We start from the raw sequence: 15,885 nt of genomic DNA on the forward strand, positions 1-15,885 counted from the left end.
GTAAACAAGGTTTTCTTCATAAATATAATTTCTGAAGGGAACAGACTTTCTGAAGGCTTTGATTTTCTGACCTGATAAAAGTGTTTATGTTTAAGGGTTTGAAAAATCTGCTGACAGTGAGAGGTTGGGAAGACTGAATGAAGTGAAGCGTTCCACAGTTTTGAAAAGTTCCACTGTCACGGAAGAGAATGTGTTTGAGTAGGAGAATTCAGTTTAAGACATTGGGACGTAGGCAGGAGGAGGAATGTGCCAGACAGGGTATTTGTGACTCAAAGGGAACAAGAGAGTAGAGTTTGGCGGAGCAGTGACTAGGTGACGACACAAGCTCTTTACCCACCCATATCCCTACACTCTGCCCCCAGTGGGTGTCCCAGGGTCGGGCTTAATTGAATTTTTGATGTGATCTCTGGATTCTTTTCCAGGTTCTGCTAGGCGGCCTGCCTTGGCCAAAGAATGGAGGGGAAAACCACAGCCTCGTGTGGTGCAGGATAATGTGACGGTCAGACCTTTTGTTAGACCCTGACTGTTTACAAATTTCAATTAGCAAAGAAAGAAAGCCCTTCTCTTCATGTAATGATCGTATCTTCAGCTCATTACTTTATTCTTACACTGCAGTGCCCGGTTTTTAATTATTTAGGTTCTGTAACAGCTGGTATTTTTCTAGCACCATATCATGTTCTCGAGACATTCCAATGTGCTCCACACACACAATAAGATGGTTTTGAAGTCAAGTCACTATTGCTACGTAGCCGACTTGTGCATGCCAAAATCCTACAAACAGTAAATAAATAACTGGTTAATCTCTTTTGGTGATGTTGAAGAAAGAATGTTGGCCAGGCTACCTGGAGAGCCCCCTTCTCTTATTTGAATAGCCCCGTGGAATAATTTCCTCCAAAAGGTAGCACCTCTGACCATACAGCGCTCTCTCAGTACTGTCCTGAAGTGTCGACAAAGCTTCACATACTTAGAGTGAGGCTTGAAACCTGAGCTCCAAGAGTGCTACCAACTGAGTTTATTATTTTCGCAACAAAAACAAAAATTGCTGGAAAACCTCAGCAGGTCTGACATCATCTGTGGAGAGAAAGACAGAGTTAACGTTTCGAGTCCGTATGACTCTTCTTCAGAACTAAAGTGAAATAAAAATGTGGTGAAATATATACTGTTTAAGGGGGTTGGGATAGGTGAAGCTGGATAGAAGGCCAGTGATAGGTGGAGGCAAAGGAGAGATTGCAAAATATATCATAAACAAAAGGTGGAAGGGATGTTGATGGTGGTGATACTGGCTAAAGGAGGTGCTAATGGTGACATTGAGTAGAAAGCAGACTGAGCAAACGACACAAGGCCCGGGTGGGGTGGTGGGGGGTGGGGACAGTGTGGGGGAAAAAGATCGAAATAGGCTAAAATGTCGGGATAAAAAAAGAATGGAAATAAATTTTAAAAATAATAATAAAAATAGGTGGGGAAAAATATATGTATATATATATATAAATTTAAAAATAAATATTTGAAAAAAGGGGATCAAAAAGGGGTGAGGATAGAGGAGAGAGTTCATGATCTGAAGTTGTTGAATTCCGAAAGTCTGTAAAGTACCGAATTGGTCACCAGTCTGCGTTTGGTGTCTCCAATGTAGAGGAAACCGCATTGGGAGCAGCGAATGCAGTAGACCAAACTGAGGGAAGTACAAGTGAAATGTTGCTTCACTTGAAAGGAGTGTTTGGGCCCTTGGACGGTGAGGAGGGGGGAAGTAAAGAGGCAGGTGTTGCACCTTCTGCGATTGCATGGGAAGGTGCCGTGGGAAGGGGTTGAGGTGATGAAGGAGTGGACCAGGGTGACCACTTTGCGGAACACCTTCGGTCTGTCTGCAAGCATGACCCAGACCTCCCTCTCACTTGCCATTTCAAAACACCACCCTGCTCTCATGCCCACATGCCCATCCTTGGCCTGCTGCAATGTTCCAGTGAAGCTCAGTGCAAACTGGAGGAACAGCACCTCATCTTCCGATTAGGCATCTTTTGCAATCTCTCCTTTGCCTCCACCTATCACTGGCCTTCTATCCAGCTTCACCTGTCCTACTCCCCTTAAACAGTATATATTTCACCACGTTTTTACTTCTCTTTAGTTCTGAAGAAGAGTCATATGGACTCGAAACGTTAACTCTGTTTTTCTTTCCACTGACGCTTTAGGACCTACTGAGTTTTTCCAGCAACTTTTGTTTTTGTTTCAGATTTCCAGCATCCGCAGTATTTTGTTTTTATCTTATTATTTTCACATATTATGTTTTGGATATGTATGTGTGCTCAATTCATGCTGATCTGCCTGCTTTCAGCCAACATGGACTTGATACTAAAGACGACCAGCACTTGAGGGAGCATGCAGATTTTCTGTAAACTACAGATTGCTCTTAAAATCCAGTTCAATTTTGGAGGACACTGCAAAAAGCAATGTGCATGGAACTGTACCCTCTACCATAGTGTTCCCTCGTGAAACCTTGAACAAAGTATCACAGACCTGTGTCTAGTTTGTTTTCTTCTCTTTGCTTGCAAAAGCTGCCTTTCTGACAAGCTTTTGGAATGTTGCTGAGCTAATTGCTTCCTTGAAAATTGTCCATAAATAGAAGTTATCAGTTAATTTATTAATGTATGCCTTTGGAAGTGAATGGTACTTATCAAATTGTGTGAATTCTTCCATCAACGTAACTGTTCGTGATAACCCACCTTGTTGTGAAGTGTTTTGTTCTGTTACTTACTATTGAAAAATAACATCATGCCACAAATTATGTGAAAACTCTGGAAGGTGAATTTTGTCAAGCAGAGAGGTGTATGTAACATTCTCCAGGAAACACTCCAATGACCTTGTGTCAAACATGAACCTGGTAGGGGACCAGGCAATGCATGACTACATACTTTTTAACCACAAAACAGAAAGCATGTTCCTTAGAGACTGGAAGAGCTAATTGGGGGAAGTAGGAGAGTTCTTTTTACAGAGAGAATAATTAGAATGTGGGATGCTTTACCACAAGTGGCAATTGAGGCCGGAGGCCAAACTGTCTGATTAAAGGAAATTGATGTATTTGAAAAGTAAAAATATAAAAGATGGACAGGGAATTAGACTTGATAACACCAATAGAAGAACTAGTTGTTGGGGAAGACCGAAAACCTCCGCCTTTGCTGTAATTTTTCTAGTACAGGTGGAATCATTTTCCAAACTTGTCTTTTTCTGAATTGTATCAACTCCCGTTTTGTGTGATCATATCTTCACAATAACTTGGTGTGCCTTGAGTTTTGCCCTGTTCTACATGTTGTGGCTCCAAAAGTTGTTGAATCATTGCCACATTTATATTGGCTAACAGAAGCCTGATTTATTCCAAAATGTGATCTCTTTGTTTCTAAACCATTCAGATTATATACTGGCACCAGCATGATCCATACCCACCTCAGTGGTAAGCCTCATGTTCTGCAACCATGGAATCCTAGTTGTTTATTCACTGCTCTTCCCTCTCCAACTCATCAGTTTTTTTAAGTTGTGTCAAGATACACTACCACTACCTTGCCCTAAACATCACTCTTCATGTTTCATCCTAAATCCTGCATATCAACAGGATATTTGACAATGGGGGAAATATTTCAGCGAACGATGAACCTGTTCTCACTTAATTTTTTTTGTGTGCGCGCAGTTTCTGGTCAGGTTCATGATCGTGATTAGCAGTGGGAGCCATACCTTACCTCCTTCCCTCTTCCAACCTGGTGACTTTGAGATCAATTGTAGTGTCACCTCGTGTAGGTCAGGAATTGGATCATTAATCGATGTGATCTTTACTAATCATTATTAGTGCATAGCCCCATGAACCATTGGGGATGTCATCCCATGATGCTAAACTATTTTTAAAAGTATATTTGGCGAGTGGCACTTTCAAGCACTAACTGAGTCCTCTCAAGTATTCTTATTATTAGATCATTAATAAAGGGAAAATTGTTGTCTATGCTGTATTGCCGTATTAGTTGAGCTTTTACTGTAGTCGGAAAGTGGAATTCCTTCATCCATGGGGCCCTTTAAAAATGTACAGTGTGTGCCTTTTCAGAGAGGTGTCCCAAAGACGACACGTTAAAAAAAGAGCTACTGATGTTTTTTTAAAAACAATTTTGCACTCTGATTTGTTGCAATCTGTGACCTGGTGCTATATGCACACAACTCGTTTTCACTGCAGTGTATAATTTGGTTTTGAACACAACTTGCAAACCTGCTTTTATTCTCATGAGCCTGATTCTCAATGCCCATGAGCTGCTATGTAAATAGCTATACTTCAGCAAGTGTAAGCTAGCAGAACAGGATTGGAGTATGGAGATGTTGCAGAGAAGGAAGCTAGGCTGACACCCTGACACCACAGCCTCTCCCTCCCAAACTCGAGAGTCAATTGAGATGAACGGAGAATATTGCATTTTTCCATGAAAGGTTAAATTGGCTGGGCTGAATGGACTCTATCATTTGTACTTATCTTTGTCAAAATGCATGTGGTTTGTTAGGGGCAGTTTTCTAGCAGCTGGCTGGAAAAGTCAATGAATTTAAAGGTCTATTTCAGAACCTTCCTTAACTTTGATCCTGAGACAGCACAACCTGCCTTGTACATGTACAGATGCTGTAAACACTACTGTTAAATTGGTGAAATATGAAAATTTTGATTTTTGAGTGTTCTCTTAGACTTGCATTTAGAAAGCACCTGTGATAAACTCAGCATTTCCTAAAGTGATTCATAACCAAGTAAATGCATCTTGAAGTGTAATCACTGTTGTGACCTAGAAAAGTGGCAGCCAATTTGCACACAATTTGGTCCCACAAACAGCAATGTGAAAATGACCAGATAATCTGTTTTTAAATGTAGGCTGAGGGATAAATATCAGCCAGGACCCCCAAGGAGAACTTCCCTGGCCGCCTTCAAAGTAGTGCTGTGGGACCTTTTACATCCACGGGGCCTTGGTTTAACATCGCAACCAAAAGATACTGCTTCTGACAATGCAGCACTCCTTCAGTACTGCATTGGGAGTGTCAGCCTAGATTCTGTGCTGTTCTCTGGAGTAGGACTTGAACTGACACCCACCTGACTCAGAGACTAGTGCGACTGACTTAACCACAGGTATAACATCCGCAGTATGAGTTACATTCATTTCAGATCTCTATGACCTCAACAGATAATGCTCTTCCAAGATTTCAGCTAAAGGTTTTCCAGTTCAGGTGTCGGATCATGTAGATAGTGGCCTTTTCAAATGGGGAGAAAAAAGTGGTGCTTTATGATAAGGACATTTCAGTAATCAAGTGGAACAGCTTTCTAACTTTCTGGCTAGCTGCACTGAATGTTTCGTTCATATCAACTGCAATGCCATGATGTGAATGTGAAGTTGTAGTGAAACAGGTTGAAAGGCTGAAATTGTATCTTTTTTTTTAAATGGTTGTTGAAGGCGATCATTGTTTTATTTTCATCTTTCAGGAACTTTCCAACTTTGGAAAATATAGCAAGAAAGAAAAAAGTGGCTCAAGAGAAAGAGGAACGAGGAGAGGTGCTGTGGACACAGCAGTTTGAGTAAGTGTCCGTTCTGTCTTTCTTTCCCCTTCTGAGTCTCCCTGGGCATAGAAAATCTCACCTGCCACACTGGCGCTGATGATGAGCCTTGGTGGTGAGAGTGATCAGCGTGTTGGGCCATGGAAGCCATGAACTGTCTCACTTGATGCCAATGCACTAACTTTGGAGTGATCAGAAAGCATGAGTCTTGGCTGATGGGTTTTCACCCCACACCATAACCTTGAGACAAAGTTGTGAATTCCAGCTGCCATATTCTTTGCCATTTTCCCAAAAGTGCAACTAGAATTACATTAGAAATTTGCAGTTACATTACTAGTGCACATATTACCAAGACCCATCAAGTGTTCCATTGTACTTGCATTTCAGATGCTATTGGCAGTTGTATTATATCTTATGCAGTACTGAAGCGCAACATCACAATGTCCATTGTAGGCACCCCCACTGTTTTGGTTGAGATCGGGTACTGAGTTCCATCAGCTAAATGCACATTATTCGATCGTCAGAGTAAGAAGTGTGAATCGCAATATTACAGACAAGCCTGTTTTAATTAAGTCATTGTATATTTCAGTATCAATTTTAATTAATTCTTGGGATGCAGTTGTCACTAGCAAGACTGGAATTTGTTGCCCACCCATGGTTGCCCATGGGATGGTGGTAGTGAGCCACTGCCTTGAACTGCTGTGTCCATGAGGTGAAGAGGCTCCGACAGTGCTATTAAGGAGGGAGTTCCAAGATTTGACTAATGACGATTAAGGAATGAAAATGTATGTCCAGTGATGGTGTGTGACGTGGAGGTGCTGGTTGCATTAGTAATTCTGTTCCAAGAGGGTCAGGGGGTTGTATTGTATTGTTTTTAATACATGCATGTGTGCAGTTAAGATAGGACACTGATCAACATATATGTGGAGTGTTACACAGAGTTATCCTTCAGGTATTTCTTGGTACCTGTATGCTAAAGAAGTATTTTCACAAGTGATGTTTAAGTGTAATTATTTTTTTGTTTCTTGGGTGACCCTTTGAAATGTCAGGAGCAGTTCCTTTATTCCTTCATGCCACAGTTAGGGATTTAAGTGTGTTGAACTTACTTGGCAAGCTAGCTCTGTCCTTTACTTTGCAGCTGTAGACTCGTGTGGTTTTTTTGCTGTTGAATTATGGATTACAGGACAGTGATAGCTCGTTTCTAGTAACCCTCTCTTGCCAGCAAAATGAAGGGAAAATGGAAAAGCCCTCACATCAGGCACAGAAGAAGTTTTTGCAGAAAGTTTGAAAAAGGATATGAAGGTCACTTCGGAACACTCAATGGCATGCAGGAAGAACAAAATGCAAGGGAGCAGGCTGATCCCACCCAGTCCAACGGGACATGCAGTAAACTACCAGAAAACCAGGAACAAAGCCAAGTTTGTGGAAAAGACGTAGATCCTCTCAGCATATTGGCACAAAATGATGCAGGTATGAGCTTGAGACTTCTGAATGTATTTATCTATCATAATTGTTAGACCCTTTCAGGATGGAATTCAAGAAAGAGAAATAATTATATTTTCTATAGCACCTATTACAAAACTCAAGGACACCCCAACATGGTTTAGTACTCATTAAGTATTTTTGAATTGTGGTCAATGTAAGGAACACTCCAGCCAATTCAAGCACAGCAAACTCCCACAAATGGCAATGAGATAAATAACCAGATATATTGTTGTTGTGACATTGGTTGTGGGATAAATATTGGCCCCTGCTGCTCTTTAAACAGTATCATTTGAAAAAATTTGGATTGCACATGTGTGTGCTCTTTCTCGCCAGCCTGATATTAGCAACTGCATCAAGTCTGATTAGATTAATTTTGTTTCGAGTCTCGTAATTAAATAATCTTTACGCAATGTGCTGTGAAGAATGTCAGTCAGTCACTTCACTGATCGCGTTTACCTCAGTGCATCAACAAAGCCATTAACTACATGGCACTCAGCTGGTTGTCACTCAATTTTATGCATACCATCATTCAGTGGGGCTTAGGTTCAAATCGCAGCCATGACTGACATTCAGCCATTAGTTCTTTGTCAGGATTTTGGACCAAACTTTAATGTCATTGTGGGAAGAAGAAAAAAGCCAGCAAGGGACTTTTCCTTTTCTGCAGTGCACAGTACGTGGCCTAGTCTGTGCTGAGTTGCTACCAGAATGCAGACTCCACATTCACCAAATGTGTGAATTTTACCGGGAGCATCAAGGGCATTTCTACAAAAAACATCAGCAATGTAGGTCCAATGTATTCTGATAGGCGAGGAGGACTTGATATGGGATTGGATCTCTCTCTTCAGGTACCATGCCCCAGTAGGGCGTTGGCAACCATGGACTTCCATGTTAAACTTGCCCTAGAGGCGTGGATCACCTTCACTGGTGGTACATTCATTCAGTTTGCGAGGCTGTTTAGAAAGATCATTCTTTGTCTACCCCAATTTCTTCTACCATCAGCATCAGACTTTCTAAATCATGATTTCTTATTACTTGCCCAAGAAATTCCAACTGTCTCGTCCTGATCTTGGTCAGTCAGCAGAGTTCTTTTGGTCTCAGATTTTGCTAGCACTTCTTCATTTCTGGTGTGACTTGTACAAGATTTCTTCATTATTTGCCTCAAAAACTGCAACTCTGCAGCCTCAGTTCTTCTTTGCATTGCACCACTGATCATCAAACACTCGCTTCTATATGTCAAAATTGGTGTGATATAGCATTCCAGGATTCTCAGCTTTGTTTTCATGGCTAACTTTGTGTTGATCATAATCCTTTCCATTTTTTGGAATGCATCTTTGGCCATTCCAATCCTTTGTCTTATTTCTTGGTTGCACTTTCCATCGGATGTTGATGTACTTCCTAGATAACAAAATTTGTTTATCTGTTTGATCTTTTCATTCTTCACTGTATAAGATGCATGCAGCAGAGTATTGGATGAGCTGAAGTTTACAGACTGTGTAGGATGGCAAGCTCCTCGGGAGCGGATTGAAACAGGCTGGCATTTGGAGATGACAACAGCATCGTTCATCCACCAGCGCGATGACAGATTGTGTGGGCATTCATCTCATTAGCTGCTTGTGGGACCTTGCAAATTGGCTGTTGTGTTTGCTGCCGAATTAATGTTAATCTTTTTGTTTCAGAAGTAAAATAATTTAGGCTGTCCTGAGGGCATGGTCCCGGATAAAGGCAAACTCTTTCCTGTAACATTGCAGCACCGTGTATCTAAATTTGTAATTCTAGTTACAAATGCAATATGTAATTTGTGTTTAAAATAAAAAAGTCTCTCATCTAATTGTAGGGGAAAAAAGTGATGTCACCATTTTAGTTTCTCAGGTGTCAAAAGAAATGTTTATTAAATTGATATTTTGCCTTTTATATTGAAAGTTCAGCCTTCTGCGAAATCTGAGCAAGTAGCCAATTTCAAATGGTGCTCTGTTGTAATGGTGGCAAACAACACTGCCCAGCACCATCTTGGTGCTTTATGTTAACAGCGAAAGATTGTACAGGAAATTAGATTATAGTTAACATAAATATACTTTGCTGTCGGCTCGACAAAAGAATCAGCGGCAAGACGTGATCCGAATGGCAAGTCAGCTGGTGGCTGAAGAGTCCAGGATGTTTGCCAGTATTTCTGCATCTCCATTATGTCTCCTACAGAGCAGCCTTGGCATCCCAGCTGTGAATGAGTTTGCAGTTTAGCTTTTTTGTTGGGAATTGTCATTTCTTTTGTCCTTTCAGATGAGAATTCCTTCCCATTGTACACTTCATATGTGATGGGAATTTTTTTAAAAAGTACAAAATGTTGGAAATCGGTCAGTCTGAACTCATAGAAAAACACGACAGGTTAATGATTCATGTGGTGTACCCTTTATCAGAACTCTGATGATGAGTCCAATGCCTGAAGCATTAACAAAAACAGAAAATGCTGGAAAAACTCAGCACGTCCAACAGCATCTGTGGAGAGAAAAACAGAGTTAAAGTTTTGAGTCCGTATGACTCTTCAGAGCTAAAGAGAAGTAAAAATGTGATGAAATTTATATTGTTTAAGGGGGGGTGGAGCAGGTGAAGCTGGATAGAAGGCCAGCGATAGGTGGAGGCTAAGGAGAGATTGACAAAGATGTCATGAACAAAAGGACAAAGGGGTTGTTAATGGCAGTGGTACTGGCTAAAGGAGGTGCTGATGGTGGCATTAAGATAAGAAAGCAGAATGTGATAATAGCTGGACCAGGGTAAGCATTCTGGAAAGAACAACATGAACAAGTGACAGATGGCCCTTGTGGGGGTTGGTATGGGGGGAGGGGATGGTGGTGGGGAAAAAAGATCGAAAATAGGATTAAAGGTGGGGATAAAACAATAAATAAAAATAAGTGGATAAAAAATAAAAATGAGTATAGAAAAAAGGGATTAAAAAAAGGGTGAGGATGGAGGAGAGAGTTCATGGTCTGAAGTTGTTGAACTCAATGTTAAGTCCGGATGGCTGTAAAATGCCTAATCGGAAGATGAGGTGCTGTTCCTCCATTTTGCGTTGGGCTTCACTGGAACATTGCAGTAGGCCAAGGACGGACATGTGGTCATGGCAGCAGGATGGTGTGTTGAAATGGCAAGTGACAGGAAGGTCTGGGTCATGCTTGTGGACAGACCGAAGGTGTTTCACGAAGCAGTCACCCAATCTGCGATTGGTGTCTCCAATGTAGAGGAGACTGCATTGGGAGCAGCAAATGCAGTAGACTAAATTGAAGGAGATGCAAGTGAAGCGCTGCTTCACCTGAAAGGAGTGTTTGGGCCCTTAAATGGTGAGGAGGTGAATGGGCAGGTGTTGCACCTTCTGCGATTGCATAGGAAGGTGCCGTGGGAGGGGGATGAGATGTTGGGGGTGATGGAGGAGTGGACCAAGGTGTCCCGGAGGGCACGGTCCCGATGGAATGCCGACAGGTGGGGTGAAGGGAAGATGTATTTGGTGGTGGCATCATGCTGGAGTTGGCAGAAATGGCAGAGGATGATCCTTTGAGTGCGGAGGCTGGTGGGGTGAAAAGAGAGGACAAGGGGGAGGTTCTGGGAGGGAGATGAAGATGTGAGGGCAGAAGCGCAGGAGGAAGACATGTCAGAAGCACTGTTTTGGAAGTGAAGGAACTGAGAATGGCATGGATGCCTGAAGCATTAACCTGTCCTTTTCTTTTCACAGATGCTGACAGACGTATTGCACATTTCCAGTGTCTGAAATTTGTTTTCTTTGTGTTTCTGTTGAGAGGTTAAGGTGAAGCGGGGTGGGAGGAGGATCATGTGCAGCATAAACATCGACAGTGGCCAATTGTTTCTGTGCTGTGATTTCTACGTATAACCTAGCTTTTCCTCTTTTGAAGCTACTTCAGTGTCTGATTTTTTTGTCCTCTGGTAAAACATTATTGGGTCGGGTGGTGTTCCTGCAAACCATTCATTTTTTACTAAATTGTTCATATGTTCTGATTAATAATTAGTAGATTTACAATCTAGTTTTGTGTAGAAAACAATGGCACTGACCTATTTACACAGTCCTGGGTTATTAATTCTCTCCCCCTCTTCTCTTAAAGATGTTGACATGCTTGGGGCAGAGTTCCTCTAGTGCCAGGAGCCTTTCATTACCAATGCCCAACTCCCATTCCAAGCCTGTACCCCTGGACTGTGAGCTTGGGTTGGCGGGGAGGGGAGGGAAGACCATAGACGAGTCAGGTCCTGCCCTCTCACTTTAGTGCAAATGTGAACACACAATGGCAACCGTGACAATTCCTTGGGAGCCACAGGGATACTCAGGTCAGCTGTGCACTGCTAAACTGTTCAAGATGATTGAACTCCCAATGGGTTATCATTCAAATATGGAATTCCCTGATTTTTTTTTTTGTGTGGTTTCCCCGAGCCAATCGCCAAATCAGTGGTATCTTTGGAGCTTCGAATGTGGTGTGATTCAGCTCTCTGGCTGGAGGGACCATAGCAGTCCAGACAATCTGTCAGGCCTCAGTGACCAAGGCCCAACACTGTTTTCAAATCTTCTCTGTCAGCTTTTATTGGGTGGAGTGTGTGTTGGAAAGAGAAACTATCAGACCACTGAGTAAGGGTCTTGAGTTAATTCATGTTGTGAGGAGTCATTTTGGAAGGAGTTCTTTGCCAGGCTGACTGGATTAATTATGTACAGTTCTGTGGCTGTCAGCTTGCACAACCCCCTGTTGGGGGAACTGTCTGCCGAGTGTTGGATTTTGGCTGAAATGTGAAAGTGATGAAAGGTTGTGTTTGGCCTTGCAGAGTCTGACAAGGACGAGGGCCAAGCTGACGCTGAACAAGCAGAAATCACCGTTGTGCCAAAGCAGATAACATCAGGCCTGAGCTCACTGATGACCAATTACAGCAGCTCATCAGACAGTGAAAGCGACCAGGGGCCAGAGGGTAAATTTGAATAAATGGCATTTTATCTTCTCCTTTTGAGAAAAATTCCAGCTTTGTTTTTTTTTTAAGATCTATCATCACATTAAATTAAATTGTAAGATTTAAGAGCAGATGCAACTGTGTAGATTTCAGTTTTTTTTTAACAATCCTAACTCCATGATCACAGTGTCAGACTAGATTAGCACAGTGTTCTTTCACCTCTGACCTGACTCTCGATCCAGCTCAGGCTGATGAAAACCTGATGGTTATATATGGAAGTTACTATTCTTACTACTGCCCAGAACTATGACTTTAATCCTCCTTTTCCTTTGATAAACCACAAGTTTCAAGTGGGCACCTCTTGGCTGACGACATTTTCCTCTGTGTGATTCAAAATTTTGGCTTTTTGTGAGCTGTTAAACAGTGTCACATTGTTAGGATAAAGCCATATCTGCTGAGATAGAATCGCTTGCAGTTGCCTCAGGTTATTTGATTCCTGTCTGAAATGGAGCTCCTTGGATGGTTGTGGGGGTTTCACAGTACACACATCTTTGTGAACTGTGTAAAAACAGAGAAGACCTCACTGAAGGTCATTTGAGACCTGCTGGATAGAGAAATCTGGTACATTGAATGCCAAAGTTGGTTTAACTGGAAACTGCATTGGATACTTGAATCTTTCTGGGTTCCTGAATACTGTGATTGTCAAGCTATGGTCCTTGTTACTCTCAGCTTCTCAGTATTGTTAAGTTTTCATATTTACTCAATCTAAGTTAGCAGTAAAATTGATACTTTTCTTCACACCATTAAAATGATGCAACACTAGAACTTGGAGCATAATATTTGCAATATTTCTGTTAGAAATCCCCATCCAGACTGTTGCCAAAGCTGTGGAAGAAAACAGTGTGTTACTGGGATCTGTCCCAAGAAGTTCAAATGAACAGGAAATTAGAGGATGTGCAAGCAGCATTATGGACTCAGAATCACATAACCAGTTCAGTCCCAGGGGTAGAAGAAGAGGCAGACGCAGAGGTCATGACAGACAAGAAAGGAGAACTTTCGAACAGTTATTAAAACGTCGGCCAACCCTGCTTGAAATGGTGAGAGCCTTTCTCTGTGTATATATACAACACTGCTTTGTGATATGTCATGGTTATGTTTAAAATAAACCTTGTATGTTTTCATTTCATAAAAGTGGTCAAAGCAACCCACTGGATGAAAAAATTAAGAGATCATATAAACTGAGTATAAAAGTGCTGTAAAAGTACTGTAATGTAATTCAGTCTTTTTGCAGAATTTTTTTCATTCCCCTTTTCTCTCTCCCTCTGATATTGCTGACTCTTCTCCCCACCCCCAACCCAGAGACCACTTGGGCAATCTCTGTACTGCTGCCTCTCCTGAGGTCAGTAGCTAGGTACAGACTGAGGTCGAAGTTCTTGACCTGTTATCGCTGTACTGCCCATTGAGCTGTTGTATTATTTCTAACTTTAAACAACAATAAGGAATTCCCTTTGTGTCAGCTCTTTAAGGATGGCCAGTAAGCTGGAAAGAGCATTGGTTGCAAGAGGCCCAATGATGGAGTGCGAGAGATGTCCAGTCTGAACACTCCAATTGAGGGAAAGTTAAACTATTTGCTGCTACGCTGGTGTTATTGCTGATTGGAGTAGTTGGTGCTCCTGGTAATGAAATGTGTGTTCAGATACATGTACAAATCTGCTCTTCTAAAACTCTACCATCTTTAGCCGTCGCCCAGTGACTTTACCTCTAGCTGTGGAGAGCTTGGGAGATTGTTTCTTCCTTGAGGCTTGTATTCAAAAATGAAAACAGGTGAACTTGGACCATGTCTGAGAGTGAAATATTGAATTGGAGAGGGGAGATTAATTGGGTGCAAATCTAGGAACATTTTTTTAATACAAACATGCGTAATGTTGGGTAGGACAATTAGGGCTAATATTGAACAGAAAACATTTCATTCTGAAACCTCCAAAACAAGATTCCTTATGGATGGTACAATGGGTTAAAACATGATTCATCTAATTGATTGGGTTTGCATCCACCTGAGAGTGACAGATGAGTGTCATGTTCCCAAGCCAAATGAGCTTTGGCAATCTCAACTCAGTGGGTATAAGCCTACAGTACAAATCTGCCTATATTAAGGGGCAGTTACCTACAACTTAACAGCTTACTCAGTCAGCAGCAGGGATAGCTAACTGCAAAAAGTCACACCCATGCGGTGGACCACCTGGCATTGATCTAGACACTGGAAACGACAACGGCAAACTCAGCCTTGTCGACCCAGCAAAGTCCTCCTTACTAACATCTGGGGTCTAGTGCCAAAATTGGGAGAGCTGTCTCACAGACTAGTCAAGCAACAGCCTGACATAGTCATCCACACGGAATCATAGCTTACAGTTAATGCACCAGACACGCCCATCACCATCCCTGGGCATCCCTGTCGCACTGGCAGGACAGACCCAGCAGAGTTGGCAGCACAGTGATATACAGTTGGGAGGGATTTGCCCTGGGAGTCCTCAACATCAACTCTGGACCCCATGAAGTCTCATGGCATCAGGGTCAAAGATGGGCAAGGAAACCTCCTGCTGATTGCCACGTACCACCCTCCCTCAGCTGATGAGTCAGTGCTCCTCCATGATGAACACCACTTGGAGGAAACACAGAGGGTGGCAAGGTCGCAGAATGTACTCTGGGTGGGGGACTTCAATGTCCATCACCAAGAGTGGCTAGGTAGCACCACTACTGACCGAGCTGGCCGAGTCCTAAAGGACATTGCTGCTAGACTGGGTCTGCGGCAGGTGGTGAGGGAACCAACGAGAGGGAAAATCATACTTGACCTCATCCTCAGCAACCTGCCTGCCGCAGATGCATCTGTCCATGACAGCATCAATAGGCGTGACCACCATATAGTCGTTGTGGACGCAAAGTCCCGCCTTCACATTGAGGATACCCTCTATCATGTCATGTGGCACTACAATGGGATAGATTTCAAACAGATCTAGCAACTCAAGACTGGACATCCATGAGGCGCTGTGGGCCATTAGCAGCAGAATTGTACTCGAACACAATCTGTAACCTCATGGTCTAGCATATCCCCCACTCTACCATTACCATCAAGTCAAGGGATCAACCCTGGCTCAATGAAGAGTGCAGTAGGGCATGCCAGGAGCAGCACCAGGCAAACCTAAAAATTAGGTGTCAACCTGGTGAATCTATAATACAGGACCGCTTGCGTGCCAAACTGCATAAGCAGCAAGCAATAGACAAGAGCTAAGCGATCTCACAACCACTGGATGAGATCAAAGCTCTGCATCCCTGCTGCATCCAGTTATGAATGGTGGCGGACAATTAAACAAGTCACTGGAGGAGGAGGCTCCACAAATATCCCCATCCTCAATGATAGAGGAGACTCAGCACATCAGTGCAAAAGATAAGGCTGAAGCATTTGCTACAATCTTCAGCCAGAAGTGCTGAGTGGATGATCCATCTTGGCTTCCTCTGGAGGTCCCCAGCATCACAGATGCCAGTCTTCAGCCAATTCGACTCACTCCACATGAATCAAGATATGGCTGAAGGCACTAGATACTGCAAAGGCTATGGGCCCTAGCAATATTCCAGCAATAGTACTGAAGACTTGTGCTCCAGAACTTGCCGCACTCCTAGCCAAGCTGTTCTTCTACAGCTACAACACTGGCATCTACTCGGCTTTGTGTAAAATTGCCCAGATACGTCCTGTACACAAAAAGCAGGACAAATCCAACCCGGCCAATTACCGCCCCATCAGTCCACTCTTGATCATCAGTAAAGTAATGGAAGGGGTCATCAACAATGATGTCAAGCAGCACTTGCTCAGCAATAACCTGCTCTGACACTCGGTTTGGGTTCCGTCAGGTCCACTCAGCTCCTGA

At 42.7% G+C, this 15,885-nt stretch overlaps 1 protein-coding gene across 1 annotated transcript in view; it reads left to right on the forward strand.

Moving 5' to 3' along the window:
• nufip1 (nuclear FMR1 interacting protein 1) overlaps window positions 1–15,885 on the forward strand; it is a 33,544-nt gene that overhangs the window by 15,527 nt on the left and 2,132 nt on the right. The window contains exons 6-9 of the mRNA XM_078559511.1: window positions 5,480–5,572; window positions 6,774–7,021; window positions 11,846–11,986; window positions 12,824–13,062. Of these exons, the coding sequence (XP_078415637.1) occupies window positions 5,480–5,572; window positions 6,774–7,021; window positions 11,846–11,986; window positions 12,824–13,062 (721 nt within the window). The remainder of the gene's footprint in view (window positions 1–5,479; window positions 5,573–6,773; window positions 7,022–11,845; window positions 11,987–12,823; window positions 13,063–15,885) is intronic.

Source organism: Cetorhinus maximus, chromosome 16 (genome assembly GCF_964194155.1).
Source record: "Cetorhinus maximus chromosome 16, sCetMax3.hap1.1, whole genome shotgun sequence".
NCBI classification, from domain to species: Eukaryota; Metazoa; Chordata; class Chondrichthyes; order Lamniformes; family Cetorhinidae; genus Cetorhinus; species Cetorhinus maximus.